The sequence below is a fragment of the Ambystoma mexicanum genome, chromosome 14, assembly GCF_040938575.1.
Source record: "Ambystoma mexicanum isolate Mex_15411 chromosome 14, UKY_AmexF1_1, whole genome shotgun sequence".
NCBI lineage: Eukaryota > Metazoa > Chordata > Amphibia > Caudata > Ambystomatidae > Ambystoma > Ambystoma mexicanum.
In genome coordinates this window covers 288,365,473-288,384,562 of record NC_090940.1, presented here as the reverse complement: position 1 = coordinate 288,384,562, position 19,090 = coordinate 288,365,473, and the positions used below count along the sequence as shown (strand labels likewise).

General features: G+C 44.2%; 1 protein-coding gene across 2 annotated transcripts in view; it reads left to right on the top strand.

The window, feature by feature from the left end:
* NEMF (nuclear export mediator factor) overlaps positions 1 to 19,090 on the top strand; it is a 1,733,781-nt gene that overhangs the window by 799,898 nt on the left and 914,793 nt on the right. For both annotated transcript variants that reach the window (XM_069637407.1, XM_069637408.1), the window contains 2 exons: positions 6,134 to 6,222; positions 17,641 to 17,744. In XM_069637407.1, coding sequence (XP_069493508.1) covers positions 6,134 to 6,222; positions 17,641 to 17,744 — 193 coding nt within the window. The remainder of the gene's footprint in view (positions 1 to 6,133; positions 6,223 to 17,640; positions 17,745 to 19,090) is intronic.

The window sequence follows — 19,090 nt, the reverse complement described above, 5'->3', positions numbered from 1 at the left end:
CAAAACAAGGACTAGCTAGATGGGTTGTCGACGATTGCTTTTTGTTACTCCAAGGCAGGAAAACCGCTGGAAGGACGTCCGAGGGCTCATTCCACAAGATCAACGTCGTCATCGGCGGCACTGTGGGCAGGGATTCCGCTGACAGACATTTGCCAAGCGGCGTCCTGGTCAGTGCCACACACGTTTACCCGCCATCACTGCCTTGAAAGGCAGCATGCGGACAATGTGCAGATAGGAAGAGCAGTCCTGCGCCATCTGTTTCAGTGAGGTAAGCCCCGTCCAGCGGGAATGACTACATATATGTTTATACACAAATATATATATATATTTGTGCTTCTTTCCATATGTGTAGATATGGGTAAAGATATGTAGATATATGCTTGTACTTAAGCGCAGATAGTGTTTATGTTTGTGTAGTGCAGTTGCTGGTAAAGTATGCCGGTGCGGACCGCATTAAGACACTGGACAAAATTACTGAAATAGAAAAACAATTAAAAAAGACAACTGAAACCGAAGAGGGCAAGAGGTTGAGGAGCAACATTGAGAAGAGCTTGGTTGAATATGAGGAGGAAATAAAGCAAAGGAAACAGAGAAAAATCCTAAGAGATAAGGAAGATTACGAGAGAGGAAGAGTCTATACGTTTGCCAAGAGATTTGATCAGATGAGACAAGCATCCTTGTCCAGGTCAGCCAGATCAACTGAAGAAAACAAAGAACACCTGAGTGATAATGCATCAACCTCAGAATCAGACTTAACAAGCAGTGAGACCGACAAACCTAATGTTCGCATGAATTTTTTAGACGAAATGCTTTTACTACGCCAAGACGGCAGAAAAAACAAACCTCAAAAAGGTGGAAATCAAAGTCAGGGGAGAGGCAGAGGCGGTCGAAAGCCACGAGGCGGGGGAAGAGGGGCAGGCAATGCAACGAGCAGTACCCCGGCCAGATCGCTGCGCTCTGGAAAGTAGCAGAGCAAGAAGATGGTGATGATGCGAAATTGAGAATAATCAACCTATCAGACCATGTTCTCACCCCCAATCAGACAAATGTACTTAATATAGGCCTACATTTCTGCCCGAAAGCAAAAAATGATTATGTACAGACAAGAATTGACTTCGATCAATATATACGCAAATTACGTTTAAAGAAATTCTTTGCCACAAACCCGTCCAAAAGGCACCCAACGGACAAAGAGACGGGTCACACCGAGGTTCAAATTAAGGAGTTACTCGTCTTAACTGATCTGGTGGACCTGGAAAAAGGCATATCTGCAGGAGATCAAGGTGAACCCATAGATCTGCAAGAGATGGACATTAGAACAGACTGGACCACCAAAAGTCAATTGAAACCGAAATCAAAATTCAATCCTGTGGCTAATCTTGGTAACAACATAGAGGCATTCCAGAGTTTGGTGATTGAATATTTAAAAAAACTGAGAAAAAAAGAACAAAAAAGCATCTGGAACGACAATCTATCATTTACAGACAGAGCGACACTGCAAGAGTTACATGAACTCAAAGACTGCATCATCAAACCCTCGGATAAAGGCCAGAACATAGTCCTCCAGAATAGAAAGGACTATATACAAGAAGCCTACAAACAGCTAAATGATACCAAATGCTATATGAAAATTGCTTCAAACCCAATCAAAGAACTTGTAAGTAAAATCAGGACGCTACTTACAGAGTGGGAAGCAAAAGGCCTTCTGTCTGAGGAGAGTCGCAAGTTCCTAACGATCACCAACTCTATTACACCAACCATTTACTTGCTTCCCAAGGTACACAAAAACATGAAGAAGCCCCCCGGAAGCCCAATTGTCTGTTTGATAGGTTCCGCATTGGAAAATATGTCTAAATATATAGACGAAGTTCTGTTTCCATTTGTCTCAGTACTTCCATCATACCTAAGAGACACTATGGATTTCCAATCAAGAATCGAGGAGATTCTCTGGGAGAGGTTTCATTATACACGTCTATCGGCCCTGAATATGGAAAGCAGGCATGTCAACATTTCTTACAGACTCGATCTCTTAACTATCTGGAACATACGCAAATGGTATTGTCTATGATAGATTTATGTTTAACTAATAACAATGAATACTTCAAACAGCTACAAGGAACTGCTATGGGCACTACTTTTGCGCCGTCCTATGCCAATCTTACAATGGGCGCCTGGGAAGAACAGGAGGTGTGGACGGACAGGAATCAGAAACATACAGACAACCTCATTCTCTGGCTGACATATATCGATGATCTCTTCATTGTGTGGAAAGGAACCGAACAAGGATGGCTGGAGTTTGTCAATTGCCTTAAGATCAATGACAACAATCTCCGGTTCACCGAAACTCACAGCCGCACTTTGATTACTTTTCTGGATGTGAATGTGAGAGTAGTGAATAACAAGTTAACCAGTGAACTCCATAGGAAAATCACGGGGACTAATTCACCGCTCCATGCAAATAGCGGACATCCTAAGGACCCGATATGGAGTGTCCCATACGGAGAATTCATCAGGCTAAGAAGAAACAGCAGCACCTTGAAATCCTACGATATGGAGAGCAGAATTACTGCTCAAGGGTTCGCCCAAACAACAATACCCAAGGAGAGCAGTCGAGAGAGCATACTTGAAGGCCAGAGTTAAGGAACGTTTTAAGCTCATAGCAGGAACTGAACACAATGAGAAGAGGAATATGGAGAAAGACAGCACACGATTAATTTTAACTTTTGACATCCAGGCACCTAAAATTAGGCACATTTTAATCAATCACTGGAGAATCCTCATGGAGTATCAGGATCTCAGCAGAAACCTCAGAAACAACCCACAGATAACCTTCATAAGGAACGTCTTGGTTCAAAGTTGTATGACTCAAGAAGCGGATAGCAGCAAGACGAGTTGGTTATCCAACAACAAAAAAGTGGGTTTCTTCAAATGTACTCGTTGTAACATATACAAATATGCCAAAACCCAAGGATCTTTCAAACATCCGATTACCGGCCAAACTCTGCCTATATCAAGAAAAATCACCTGTGAAACGGAATACGTTGTCTATGTGTTGACCTGTGCATGTAACAAGTGGTATATAGGCAGCACTAAATGCAAACTGAAGACACGCATTCAACAACACGTACGGGCAATTGTGAACAATGATGCCAACTATCCGATGGCCAAACATTTTGCGGATTTTCATGAAAAAAAATATGGGAAGTTTTGGGTTTTTTGGCATACATAAAATCGAGACAGGACCAAGAGGAGGTGATAAGGAAAAAATCCTTCGATAGACAGAGACTCGCTGCATATTGGACTTTGAAAGTAAATTCCCGAATGGACACAATATAGATGAGGAATTGTATACATTTTTAGGACAGTGATTGCCAGTTGAACACATTAATCTCTGCTTCTCCTTTCTCCCTTCACTGTTACATATATCTTTTCCTTTGTTTTTTCCTCTCTGTTTTTTCCTGCCTCTTCTGTTGTCGTTGGTTCTTTTCCTTCTTGTTTTCTCTGCTTCTTCTCTATTTGCAAGTTCCAGACAACTTTCCAAACAAGATAGACAAAGGTTAGTTGGAGTCTTGGAACTGTCCAGTTTGTAAATACTGAAAGATGCTCATTTTCTATGGATTACGACTAAAAGGAGGATATGTTATGATCTCTCCTCCTTTTAACTTTGTCTGTACTTATGTTAACATGGTTTTACATTTTTTTTGTACAGTATTTTATCTAATTGGTAATTGTTTATTGATATGCTCACATATATATGATAATTGTTGTTTTTAAACCAGAGTTTGAATTTAATAAGTGGTGTAGAGCACGTGTAAACAGATGCCGAGTTAGGAAATTGGGGAGTCAAGAGGGCAGGCACCTGGTCCAAATGAGCAAAGTCCCAGATTACGGTGCTATGCACTATGCACTTTACAGAAATGTTTACATCTTAGCGGTATAAATTCATTTTGCACCATGCACTTTATAATGACTGTTGCACTTCAGCAAGATGGACGCATTGTATTATGCTGCTTGTACAATATATTCGAAAGAAAGTGCTGCACCGAAGTAGTGAGCTCATGTGCATTTAACATTGCAATTTATTGATTGATTGTGTGCCCTAAAGTGGTGAATGTATTGGCACTATGGCCATTAGACAGTGATTTGCACCGCTGAGGGCGGCACACAGTATGTACAGCAGGCCATCCAATGTAATCGAGGATGTGATCTGGGACGGAACAGATATGCCAATGCGAAATTGCATTCCATTTTTGACCATCAGTGGATTACACTTTGGAGCTGGGTAAGCATCTATGCGCTCAACTGGGGGCAATTAGGTTTCCCTCATTTTGATGACTTGTGAATGATATGTACGTTCACTATACGTTCTAGGTGCCAGCCGTTCGAGCCCCATAGGACGCGTAGGAAATAGATGCAAGGCATTTAAGCATATACTCGGCACTAAGGGGCTCCATTGACAGACGCCCATTAATGGCGGTAGATCAAGGTGAACATTAAGTGGAATAAATACATTTTATTTTCTATCCCTCTCTAGCCCCCCCCCCGCCCATTGTTGACCGGATAAATAGTCAACTGACGGGGACCTGAGAGTCACACTAACAGACACTGATATATAAGTGAAACCGGAGCATTACAGTAATCTTAACATGTTTAACATGTCCGCCTTGAGTCTATGCCAAAAGGGGTGTATTTGCTAACGGAGTCCCTCATCTGTTTCGGCGGTAATGGTCGCCGTTCGCTCTGCGCCTTTGTTTTAAAACTCTTTGGTTTGTTGGGGACGCATTGTTGTGAACAAGCAGCGAGGAAAAGCCGCAAAACGCGTTAACGTTCCCCACACGCACAATATTCATTGCACTTTGGGAGAGCAAAACTTTGATGGCTTTTTAACTTGATTGTGCTGTTTGTAAGGCACTAATAAAAATTACTATTTCAACTCGAACTTTGTGTCCGGACTTCGTCTACACTGGAGAAGTGAAGAGTGCTACTCATCCTGCCTGATTCAATCAGTGCGAAAAAGATATATATATATATATATATATATATCATTTTTATACATGTGTGTATATATGTGGGCACATGGGTATATAAAGGATGTGATAAAATTGATGTTAATTGCATTCACACCGCCATATCAGAGTTACTGCTGTGCAATCTATTCTAAGCATGTGAATCCATGAAAGATCCAATGCTGGAGAAGGGAATAGTTTCTTACCTGTAACTCCATTTCTCCAGCATTGGTATCTTTCATGGATTCACATGCGCCCGCCGGCCTCCCCTGAATGCAATGTACACACTGTATTCCCCCCCACGCTGCTTTGGAGGGGTTAACATCCGAAGGGAGCCGCGGGGTGGGGCATTTACACGGCCACGTCCTATTGGGGCATGCATGGACAGCTTCAGGAACGGCGTGGGTAGGACACAAAAGTGTTGAAGTTTTCCTAGGGAAAAACGGCTTTATAAATGTACCGAGGGTTCCCAGTCTGACGACAGGGAATATTCTAAGCATGTGAATCCATGAAAGATAGCAATGCTGCAGAAATGGAGTTACAGGTAAGAAACTATTCCCTTCTTAAAGACAGTCAATAACAATATAACAATTGTAATTGGGGCTCCCAGTTTTCAGTTTTTACCGATTTTGAAACCTAAGAACAGACAGAATCACTCGCTTTCCTTTACAGATTTATTGGATCTGAAAGTGGGCTTGCCGTGATGTGCAAGAACCCAGCTCTATGAGCTGCCCTTCACGTGCACCAAAGTGTTTCATTTTTTATTTGAATAAATGCGTAAAAGCACTAGGTGCATCTTTTTTTTTTTTTACAGACCAAAAATGAATGTGGATAAATACAGATGAAATGACAAAAAAATAAATATAGGACATGTTGAAGAAATACCATCAATCTGGGACCGTTAATTGTAATATAGCGCAGATCTGAAAATATTATGTGCTTGCTGATGTTTCCTGTTCGTTGAACTACTAATTGAGTTGTTGAAAATGGTTCTGATGGTGTGAGCATCTCTTTCAATGTTATGTTTTGCTGAATTTTGTTCTCATCTCCCTTTATCTCTGAGTCTTAACACTATACACGTCTGATCTATGTTTCTGTTAATTGATCAATGTGTTTTACCTGATTAGGCATTTAAATCTGCAGAGAAGAAAACAAAGCAGACACTGAAAGAAGTTCAAACAGTTAGCAGCATCCAAAAAGCGAGGAAGGTGTATTGGTAAGTGTGGTTTTGACACTGGTGTGTGTGAGACACTATTTGTTAGCTTTTGCGGACATTAGAACTTGTTAATCTTTGTGAGAAAGTCAAAGTGCCAACATCATATCCAGTCCCCGGTCCACCTGAGAGTAGGACTAACAGGACCAGCCCAGAATTATTCTAAATCCACCAGACAGAGCAACTAGTTACACTACCGGATCCCAAAGAAACCGGATGTCCTGAACTGCATCTACCAATATGCATCATGTTTATAAATCTAAATTCAGGAGCAGCTTCTAGAGTGTCTTTCGGGGATTCAGGGGAGGATATGCTATGGGGAAATTTTAGCACATCCAGAGAGACTCCTTAATCAACAAGTGCAAGTCCTCGAAGGGAAAAACCTAACTTGTTCCAACCCAGCAGCAGCGCCTGCGAAAGAGAACAATTTTCTCCCTCGCCTGCAGCTTCCTTCTTCTTTCCCAAAGGGAACACAATTTTGCACTGGTAGGAACATAATAGAGGTTTTCCTGTGCCTTGGGATGGAATTTTACTTAAAAACAAACCTCTGTGCAGGGGTGCCATCATATGGCATGGCAGGAGCAGAGAAGCCGAGACACACCAGACTCTGTACTTGGAAACCAACTGAAAGAAATCCAAGTTGTGGGCAAGCCTTTTTAAGATCTCCTTCCCCCTGGCTTGGAATACAAAGCCAATTAACCAATCCATTCAAAGGTTTGCCTCAGCTAGTCGGAGAACAGTGAGGGCTTCAAAACTGTGGCTAAGAAACACACTGTGTATTTTGGGCTGGAAGGCAAGTGGAAGAGTTTTCTGAGGAAGCAAAAGAGCCAGATCGAGGAAGCTCCTGAACCCCAGAGGTGGGGTGTGCTCTGGGAGCAGGAAAAGATCACCCTGAACCTGAAAAGAGGAGTCTACTGCAGTGAGGGGGAGAGGAGCCCCCAACAACCTCAAAAGAAGGGGCAACTCTGTTGAGAGGAGAGGAACCATCGAAACCCCAGAACGGGAGTGTTCTTCACTCGAGGTGGGGCTGGGGGGTGGGGAGGGAATAGCTCCTGAATCCCAGAAGAGGGGAGTGCTCCACTCACTGAAGGGAAGAAGAACCCCCTGAACTCCAGAAGAACGTGTGTGCACCTCTGAGGAAGAGTTGAACCCCTGAGAGCTCAGCAGAGAGCTGAACTTCTGTGAGGAGCGGAGAGCCCATTGAGACCTAAAGAAAGAGACCTAAGGGACGGGAGGGGTGAGCAGGGTCGGACTGGGCCATAAAATTGTCTTGGGCACCAATGAAAAAGGGGCCCAGAGTTGCAAATGGCTATTCATTCCTTTTGTGGCACTGTTTGAATAGTACCCAAGGGGGAGTTCCTTGATAACATTTGGTGCAATTTGTGCATTTTAAAGAATATTTATTCAGCAACACTGGTCAAAACTACTAGCCGCATATCAAAGTAACTCATCAAACTTGCCCATATTGACAAAACAAACTGTCCCACTTTGACCAAAAAAACTGGCCCACACCAGCATTTTGTGTTTTTGGTTCGGTCATGGGCCTATTGGCCTATAGGCCAGTCCAAGCATGGCGGTGAGAAGTCGTAAGAAAGAGAGTGACTCTGACCCTGAAAGAGGCGATGTGCAGCAGAAGATGAGAGCCCCTGGAATCCAGACTGGAATCCAGAAGAAGGGTGAACTATAGTGAAGAGAGAGAGCATGGCTTTAAATCCCTTGGAGAATGAGCAGGGCACTGTATCCCTGGATGTGGATTACAGAGCAGGGCACAATATTCCTGTGTGAGGAAGGGTGAGCAGGGCACCCTTTCCCTGAGTAAAAGAACAGAAGGGGCATGCCTCTTGGCTCAATTAGAGTTCTTACAAGCACTAATAAGCCAATACATTTGTTATGTGAGGTGTTAACCCAGTTTTGAACTTCTGTGGCAAGCTGTACGCAGTTAAAGCCCCCCTGTATTTTTGAATCTTTCACCTTTGGATAATTGCACATTAATGTACTCTGCTTATTGCACTCAATGCACTTTACCCGAGTACTAGCAAGATGGACCAATATATGCACTCAATGTTCTTTGATTGAGGCCTCTTCTACCTGCCAGGCACACTTAACTGATAATCGCCTTTATTGTTGACTTCTAATTATATTCCATGTAACTGACATGAGTGATGAACAGTTGACTTAATTTGCAGCTATGGTACCTGCTAATGTTTTCGGATCTCATTTTAATTATCAATATGGATTTTAATCAGCCGAGAGTATTTATATGATCCTGTTTTACTTCTTTTTTGGACTATGTGTATGAGAATTGGTTTATTGTTTTACTTTGAACTTTTATGGTGAAAAATGCCAAAATAAAGATGATTGGTACTAAGTATTGAAACTCTATGGTTTAACAGTTGGGGATATTGAGTCACCAATGTTCATTTAACTGAATCTACCAGCGATCATAGTAATGTCAGAGGATATTAGTTAAATATCATTGAGGTTTGGCTGAACTTTTCAACTGATTTATATTAACAAGGGGAGAGAATATAATGTTGTTAAATAAGGAAAGGTTTAGATGATGAGATGGAGAAAATGGACTCTTGGTAATCCATTTCTTTAAAGCTTAGTAGAAAATAAAATACTTGAAGTGAGCAAAGTTATGAAATATTTGGTAGAAGAAAAGGGTTGCATACAGGCATAGCTGATGATGGGCGGAGACTAATAAGGGACCTGAGAAGGGAAGTTATATTTTACATGTCATGCATTTTGGGAAGTTACTAAGTTATTGTCCCTCATTAGAAGTTTGCCGGTATCACGCCGATAATTCGAGCAGGATACCGTCAAACAGACCTACCGTTACCAGCAACTGATATGCCGTAATTATCAGCATATTACAGGTGCCAGCAACAGTAGGTAAATCCCCATTACATGGAGCCCATAGGACTCCATGGGGGGGATTGCTGGCATTACTGGCACCAGTAATACTGGTGCTGGTAATAAATACTGGCTGTTTTTGCAGCTCTTGGCTGGAGGTAAATTGGGTAACCCCACCGGCAAACTTGTAGTTTGTTGGTACAGGAAAAGTGGCGGTAACCGAATTACCACCACTTTTTCCTGCCCCGCCATACTTGTAATGAGGCCCATTATGTTTATTTTTCCTGACTGGTCTGGGCTTGATTTAGACCCTGGTGAGAGCTTGATTAAAAGCAATGACTGTAGATGGCCCTGCCTCATGGTAGACGTGAGTGGACAATTGCCACCCTCAATGTTAAATAGCCTAACTGGCCCCACAAACGTTCATTATTAGCCATAGAATTTAGAGATTGCCACATGGGTGTTTATTTTTTTTGTTCAAGAAACACATTCAATGCTTCTGGGTATCAACCTCGAGGAAGCAAGCAGGGGTGGGAATATTGTTGGCTGTAGTTTCAAAGTGGAACAGGTAAAGTTCAAAAGATGTATGGAAGCTTATACTCCTGATGGTGAAGGGAATGAGAGTTTCTATACTGTTGACCCTATGTGAATATTATGTTCCCAGTAAACGTCAGGCAGGATATAAGACACTGTTTTTAGAGCTATTCTATTATGTTCAGAAGAGCTTTCCCTTGTGGATGGAATTTTAATTTGGTGCTTTATGAATGCAGAGCAATAATACATTTTCTAGATTATGGAGAGAATGAGGAATATACCCCTTTGTTTTCCCTGTTTAATACATTTGGATTGGTGGATTCGTGGAAGATTGCAAACCCACGGCATAGAGCTTCTCTACATTTTGCTCACCCCCATTCTAGTTACACAAGACTACATTATCTGTTGATGGCAGAAAAGCAGGTCTAACCAATCAAGGATGCTTCAATTACTCCGGTAGCGGTCTGATTATGATCTGGGAGCTCTGAGCCTTAATCTGTCAATAATTGTAAAAGAAATTGGAAGATGGCAATGTAATGAAGCCCTATTTTGAGATCCTGTCTTAATGAGCTTTTTAGGGAAGAAATGTAGCATTCGGCTGGATCCAGATCATTTGAAGGATTTCAGGAGCTTGGGGCCCATCATCAGAACTACTCACCATATGAACCCAGATGTAAGTAGAACTGAGGATGCCTTCTCAAGTCCTCCTCAAGAGAAGCCAAAGTAATGGCTTAGTCTGCTCCAATGGGAGGATGAATATCCCTTCATCTGGAGGCCTGGAAGTTATCTCAGCTGTGGGTGCTTTCGATACTGGACAAATATCTCATGCCAACTCTTTCCTCCCTCCCATCTCTCTTAGTGGTCCGCTAAGGGAAATTGCTGTTGATGAGTTCTCTCTTCTAAGGGGTCAAGGCTATTGTTGAAGAAGTTCAGGTTGCCAAAGAAGAACCAGCATTGTGTTGCACATTTCCTCCTTCAACGTCTCTCTGCCAGAGGAACTGTTTAAGATTATTATATCTGCACATATCCAGTCCGCTCATGTGCTGGGTGGATTAGCTGTTCGTGGTCAGTTTGAGGGAAGCATATCTGCATATGTTATGGTAGGTTACTGGAATTTATAAAGCACTTTGCTACCACTTGCATCTTCTCCAGACACTGGTGGATCTGAAAGAGTAGGGCTGAATTAGGTTAGGGAGGAGAGAGGGAAAATATAAGATAGCTATGCTGTCTGTGTAGTGTGCAGACGGGATGTGCCATGAGCTTTGCATGCATTTCTAGGTGTTCAGTGTCAAGAACATAAGGCATTTGTGTTGAGAAGGGAACCCTGTGTGCCTGTGGTAATGGAATGCATTGATCGGGACTGTAATATGTAAGTTGACAGTAGAGGTGTACTGTTCTGTTGTTTGACATCTGTTGGGAGTGCTATTCTGTTGCCATGTACAAGTGTCTTATGTCACAGATTGGACATTTGGGACCAAGAAGTACACAAAGACCTGAAGCTTTATTAGTGATTGTATACAGGGATATACATTTACCTGTGAAATGTACAACATTCCTTTATGTTTTGAATAAATTACCAATTTTGGTCATTTATGTCACCCAAAAAATGTTGCATCAATTATTGAGTGCAAATATCAAGTTACTAGATATAAGGTATTGGCTTAAATTTGACTGAAATATTTCTTACAGTATTTATAGGTGTGCAAGGGACGAGAGTGTCCATGAAAAATTGACACTTTGTTTTACATATCTGTTACTGACTTTCGATACCAGAGTCAGCTATTTCTCCCCTGTACCCTGAATATACATCAATCTTGGAAGAGCTACTTTTGAGCTCTAAATTGAGGAACTCCAGAACATCATTGATAAAATACGGTGTGCTTCACCACTTCTCTATTGTGAATTGTATACAGGGATGGGCCATCTTAAATACAAACCGGATATTCCACAAAGAAATCACAAAACATAGACTGGCCTTCTTCCACGAATGTCTTTTACAACAGCTTTTCCAATCTCAGGGTTTAATGTTTAGGCTTTCGAGCCTCAGTTTTCATTGTTACAAAGTCAAAGAACAGTAATCCAACTCCCCCTAATGATGCAAGCTCCAGGTTGAAGCAAGTCCTTCTTCTGCTCCTTTGAGCCTAATGTGGCGAGTCAGATCTAGGAGACGGACGGAATACATGGTTCAAACGTACAACTTTTATGCCTCACCTATCCCTGCAACTAAAATGATGGTTTTCCATAAGCTTAAACAAAACAAAATGGGTGCTCGTCAGGATGTCTAACAGAAACTCAGTGCTCCGTCCAAAAATAATTCACCATAGTATCTAACCCCACCACAAAAGAAAAAAGACACATAAACTTGCCTAGGAAATATTATTTCCATCATTTCTTGGCATGTGGTGGCTGGTTCTGGAACTCCCCACCTGTGTAGCTTTAGTTCTCCAGCATTGGATCTTTCATAGATTCACATGCTGTATGAATATTCCTGTCGTCTGGTTGGGAATCCTCGGTAGCATAGGGCAGTTTATTTTTGAAATTAAAACTGCAGTCAGCTCTAATATAGTATTTTGGGTCATATTGCCACACAGTTAACGGAAAGGGCTCCTTTAGCTCCACCCAAGGATGCCATCTTCAGATATTTTTACTGTACGTCATTTTTTGGGAAATCTCTCTTAATATTCTACATTTTCTAGGGTTTTTGCACACGTTTTTTTTGTTTTCATGATGATTTTATGAATCCTTGACCCCAGCGACATCTGGGGTTGCTCCTGTTTCGGTGCCCGTTGCTCCGTTGTAACGGATTCTCATCTTCTACGGTGAGGCCTTCTTCCATGTATTGCAGAAGGTCAGGAAGAAGAGTCTCTTCACAACCTGTACCAGATGCAGCCACAAAAATGTCTGCGCAGAGGACCGCCACTATGATTGCCTCTACTACCTGTACTCGGCACACAACATCCAAGACTGCTCCATCTGTCTGTCGTTTTCCAACAATCCGCTATGAGACTGGTTAGTGGCTTGGCTCAATGATGCTGAGGGGGTGGGTGGTCTGACTTGGTTTCTGTCCGCAGCTGTGCCTCACTCAGGCAGAGGCGACCTGTCCAAATGTACTCCCTCTTCCAATAGGTTGCGATCGTATGAGGGATTCTTCTCATGGAAGGGGAAGTCTCTGAAATTCGGTCGACCTCTGCATGGGAGCCCGCAACATCGGCTTCAGGGACCGCAACGGCCCTCTCTACGTCTTTTTTTTTTTTTCAAAGAAACACTGCTAGTCAACCGTGTCAATGGCTAAATAAGTCAAGTCTGCTTCTTGGTCCGCGACCCTGTCGACAGCCCATGGCAGAAAGTCATCGACTAGCAGGGAGTCAAGTCTATGTCGACGTACCAAGCTAAATGTTCATCAACGTCGCTGGGAAAATCCCCATCGACAACTCTGAGCAAGTCATTGGCAACCCTGTCGACGATCCACAAGGCAAAACCGTCCACTACATGATCGGCTTCTAAGCCTCCATATCAGTTGTCACAAGCTTCAGCGACGGTTGGCACCACCTCATTGCCATCAGCTAGCACCCTTCAACCATCAACTCTAGCTGCTTTGCCCAGACCTCTGCGTCCTTTTCCACTGGCCCTAGGGTGACATTGGCTACAAGCCCATTGGCAAACTCACCTGAAGACATTTTTAAGCCTAGCTTTGACACCATTCTTGAGCTCCCAGTGGGGGGTTTCTCCAACAATATAAAAGTTGTGCAGTCTAGCCCAAAGTTGGCCATGCCTCCACTTACGGTAATTCCCGCATCAGTGGGGCCACTTCCTGCCACTTCAGATGGTATACCTGAGAGGCCCATACCTCCTCCATTGGAGCCACCTAGGGACATCTCCATGGACATTCTGACCACTTTGCGGTCCTTAGTGTCTGAGCTGCAGCAGAGGCTTCCTGGCCTATTCGCACCTCAACAAGCCCCTGGTGGGTCACTCGATGCTCCGACTCGGTTGTTGCAAATCGAATGCTGGAAGATATATGGGAGACGGTCTGTTGACTATGACCAAGCCATCCTCTGCACCCCAAAAAGAAGATGTTCAATAATAACTAAAAGGTCACTGATTCCGCCTCAGATGCCTCAGATCGCAACCCAATCCAAACTCTGTGGTGTCAGTAGCAGCATGCAAATGCTCATCCAATCCATCCTTGCAATGCTCTTTTCCTCCCAACAAGGAGGGCAAGCATTTAGATGCCTTTAGCAAAAGGGTAATTTCGATCACTGCTACCACCATCATGGCAGCTAATGCAATGGCCATCCTGTCCAGATACGACGGGGAACTTTGGTTCAAACTAGACCCAATTCTTTAATTCCTTCTGGATGTCAAGAATGTGGAGGCATTCGCCCATCTTCTGGAAGGCGAAGCAGCTTCAGATCATGCTGTTTCCCTGTCAGTGGACATTGCTGACACAGGCTTCAGGCAGCTTGGTAATGGTGCTGTTTTGTGCAGACAAAGTAGGCTCAAGGCCACCAACTTCCAGCTGGAATTTCAAGCAAAGGTGGTGGACATGCCCTTTAATGGTGTAGAGTTTTGTAAGAAAGTGGACGATACTTTGCAATCCAGCTAGGCAGACACAGATATGACACATTCTCTCTGCACGCTGCATCAACACTGCCAGTCCGACCAGTGTGGAAAATCCTGCTTCTCCAGAATATCAAGGGATTCTTGGCAGACAACTATAAGTCAAAGTCCCACTGTTACCGGGGAAACCAGCGCAGCTGCAGCTCTTCGCACTCCAGGATCCATACAACCTAGCAGACCTCACCGATCCCATCTCAGACTCAGCCCCCCACTTCCACACACCAGTGGAAGAGAGGCTTTCCCAATTCATCAACCAGTGGCAAGCCATCACCACAGATGGATGGGTGTTATCCCTCATCCAGCAGGGTTTGTCCCTGAACGTTTGAAAACAAACCACCCACCATTCTACCCATGTGAAAGGTGGAGCAGCATGTATCCTCATTGCTGCAGGAAATCTAATCGCTCTTGTCAAAGGGAGCCATCGAACACGTACCTTCACATCAGCTGGGGCAAGAAGTGTACTCCAGGTACTTTATGGTAAAGAAAATGTCAGGAGGTTGGAGTCCTATCCTCGATCTCCAGGTCCTCAACCAGTTCCTCAATGCCCAAACCTTCAGGATGGTGAGGCTGCAGCACATTTTGTCTCTGCTTAAGGGAAAGGATTTCCTTCCATACTTGGATCTAGAGAATGTGTATTTTCACATCCCTATTCACTGGAAGCTTCACAGTGGCAGGTCGCCATTTCCAGTTCAAGGCGCTGCCCTTTCGTCTTCACTCAGCCCTGACGGTGTTCACCAAAAGTCCACTTGCTCTCCAGGATGTCAACGGCCTCATTCCGTCTCCTGAAGTGCCTGTTAAGGATGTCATTGTGCATTCCTCTCCTTCAACATTCCATGCTCCACATGCGGCCTCTCCAGGAGTTCTGCGATGCACATTTGCACCAGGTCTTGGGTTCCTGTGAGGACAAGATCCCGCTAACACTGGAGTTCAGTGAGGCCCTGGGCGAATGGGCAGTATGGGCTCGCCTTGTTCAAAGGTGCTCCCTTTTAGACTGCCTCAGAATCAAGTCACTGTTGCTGCAGGCACCTCCCTAGAGGGATGGAGCGGGCATGTAGGGAATCGGCATGTCAGTGGGCTCTGGACACCCAAGGAGAAAGCTCTTCATATCAATCTTCTGGAGCTGCACACAGTGTTTTGGGCCATGAAATCCTTCCTCTCTCAATTCATCTGCCAGGTGGTCTAGACCTTCACACACAACACCACCACAATGTTTTATATCTGCAAGCAGGGGGCACTGGGCAATTGATCAGAACATGTTCCTCATTCCTTTCCACCTACCAGGTGTTCAGACCACCATGGTGGATTCCCTGAACAGGGAACTCAGCTCCTGCCACGAATGGGAGCTTCACAGGTCTCAGCTCTGCCAGATTTTCTGTCAATGGGGCACTCTGGAAATCGACCTCTTTGCTGACAAGAGATGTGTGGCCTTTGCCAGCAACCTTTCATTGTCTGGAGAACTTAAGTGATGCCTTCATGTTCCCCTGGCAGGGGAAGCTCCTGCACACGTTCTTCCGATCATCCTAGTGGCTCATTTGTTAAATTCTTTCAAACAATATCAGTGCATACTGATCTTAGTGGCCCCAGGTTGGCCGAGGCAGTTCTGGCACTCCGACCTCCTTGCCCTGTCTTTGGCCGCACTGATGGGCTATATCTTCTGCATGGTCATCTTTCCAGGAACGACCACGCCATGCTGCACCACGATTCGGCCTCCCTGAACATGACGGCCTGGCTCCTCCACTCATAGAGTTCGGCGATGTTCTGAAGCTGCAAGACTGTAAAGACATTCTGGCTAGAACCCTGCGCTCCTTCCACGCATGTTACAAGAGTACGTGGAAATGCTTTTTCCTGCTGGTGTGGGCCTCCCGTTTTTTGGATCTTTTAACATACAACCTAAGGACATCCTGCCATATCTTCTAATCTTGGCTAGGTCAGGCGCATTCATCCAATAAGTTTACTTACAGTGCTTCTCCTTGCTTGTATTTCACAATGTCTTTGGCTTGCACAATTTAGGGCTCACTGGTCTAGGCGCAGTTGTCAGACCACACGGCCCACCCCTCACAAGTCACGCAACCAGTATCACTAGGCTCATCAGCTCACACAGGTTATTCTGTACCCGTCCTATGAACAGATTTACATTCACTTAGTGTTACTCACCACTCCGAATAGGCCAAAGATGCAGAGAAAGTGACCTTGGAGATGTTGTTGATATAAGATTCCGAATTCAGCCTTCCATCCCAGCTCCCCTGAGTATAAGACTCAGGCTTCCTCAAAGAGGGGCTCTTTTTCACAATGTACCTCTCTGCTGTTTTAGTTAGAACAGACAGAGATATCAATTGAGTAAAAGAGCGGGGAGAACACACACCGCCAATACCAGTGCTGCAACAGAATACCGAAATATCCCAAACAAGGGGGACTCCCAGGACCCCCCCTTGTTAATCTGCATATTTAAGTAACTTTGGGTCTCACCCTAAGTTACTAGGGGAATCCAGACATGGACCCCTTGCTCACTATTCTTAGAGAGACACAGATCCACCCTACTGATGAGGTACAACCAGACCGAAACACGTGTCTGGGGTTTCTGATGGTACTCTTGTTCAGAGGAGAATTGCCTAGCATTTCGGTGCTGGACTGCCCCAGGGCAGGACAAAGACTGATATGTTTGGGATATTTCTTCTCTGTGAAAGATAGTGAGCTAAAGACTCTGGGTAAGTCTTTCGTAACCAGGACTTATGTCTGGCAGAGGGACTCCCAGGACCCCCCTTGTTAATCTGAATTTCTATCCCGCCAAACAGAGCCGGTCATTTCAGCGAGAGGGTCCTTTTGTGGCCTGTCTCAGTGAAATCTGCTCCCAGCAACCACCGAGGCTGTTGTGTCATGAGTGCTGTCCCGACATTAATCAATGACAGGGGGGCGGACAGCGCATCTTTGCACTACAGTCCAGCACCCCTAGAAATGCTCAGGTCACCTTTGTGAATAAGGTGCCCTGAGCATTTCTGAAAGCAGCGCAAGTAAAACGAGCGACTTCTCTGCGTTCCTCTCATTTGTGCTGCTTTTTGTTAATCTGGAGCTTTGCCTGTTGATAGGGTTACAAACTTAACCTTTCATTAAAAAAAGTTACTAGCAGCGTAATTGCATTCTGATTGAACTATTGGTGTCTGATCAGAATAAAATGTTTTTAGATAAGTGTCATTTCTTGTTTTTTGTCTGCTTTTGGTAACCTTTAATGGTTTGAGTTAATGGTAAACCGATTTATTTTAAGTGTATTATACATTTTGACAAACTATAGAACTTAGTGAATTATTATTGTATCAATTTTACAGCTTTCAAAAGGCAATATAGTTATGGCACCTGCAACAGTGTGTCCCGTTTCCCTTGTTTTCGTCATAATACTTGAATTTCTTTTTTGGGCAGGTTTGAGAAGTTTCTGTGGTTCATCAGTTCTGAGAATTACCTGGTCATAGCTGGAAGAGATCAACAGCAGAATGAGATGATCGTGAAACGGTACCTGAGATCAGGTGAGTGTAGATTTTGTTCAGAGTGGTGAAGTGTGCTAGTCTCTAGCACCCTAACCCTCCCAGATCGGCTACTGATGTACGCAAAGTGGCGTTATGGTGATCTTTGTTGTTGGACCCATCCTCAGGAAAAGCTTGCAACGTGCAGAGTTTCTCCGATAAATCCACAACAAAGATAAAAGATTTATGTAGACATTTTAATCAAAAATGGTTCGGGAAGGCTGAAATGATTGAAAGATGGGGGGTCCCTGTGGTTCTCTTGACCTCCAGTGGGCTCCCTTCACCTTAGCCCAGGCATTCCTGACCACCCGAATGTCCACAACCTATTCAATCGCAGGGGTTACCCCTTATGTTTGTCTTCTCTGTTCTGAAAGGAAAACCTAAAGGCTGTGACCTTTCCGATCTATATCACTCTGGGATTTTCTAAGGGATACTTCTGGTTTGTTTTCACTGCCTTATGTCGCCAGGTTTTCCCTCCCAGTCCCTCACTTTTCTCTCTCTCATATTCCGCCTCTATTTCTTCCTTTATTTCCACCTCCCACTCTTCTCCCTCCGGATCTTGCTACTCCCCCCCCTCAACCCCCTCTGCCCAGTCTCCTGCTTCACTCCTCTTCTGCACCTTTCTTCCCTCATGCCCCAGATAATATCTCCTGTCTCTCGCTACTCTCCCCACTCTACTTTTCTTCTCTCCCCACACTCTCTACTCTTATTCTTCTTTGTGTCCTGAACTTCTGACATCCTCTCCACCCATCTCTCCCAGCTATCTTTCTCCTGTTTCACTCTGCCCTCACCATTACTGGCACTAGCACCTTGCGCTCTCACCGCTCTACTACCGTACACTCTTTATCACTTACACTCCCTCTCTCTAAATCCCCATACACATCTCTCCCTTTCTCTCTCTCTCACCTTCTTTCCCACCCGCTCCCAACTACACACAACTGGTACCACTCTCTCTTACCCACAATACCTTACCTGCACTCTCACAAAGCAGCAATTTCCTTAGCACTCCCCTCCACTTTTTACCCTCTGCCTGGACTCTTGCCCTTCCACTGCACCACCTGACCTCATCTGAACACCTGACAATCTCCTCTGTGCTGGCTGGGCTTTTATAGCTCAGCCTACCCGCTTTCAATACTCCTGTTGGATCCCATTGTCTCCCTGGTCATATACTCCCCTTGACCAATTTCTGGCAAAGCTGTCCATCTGGCGGTTAGGACTTCCTCTGGAAGGCTTTAATCATTCTTGAAGTCCAACCCACTGTCACCGATGGCAGTACATACTCAGAAAGATGGCTGAAGGGTCTTCATTTCAGAAAGAAAGAAAGAAAGAAATATGGCTTTTACTGTGAT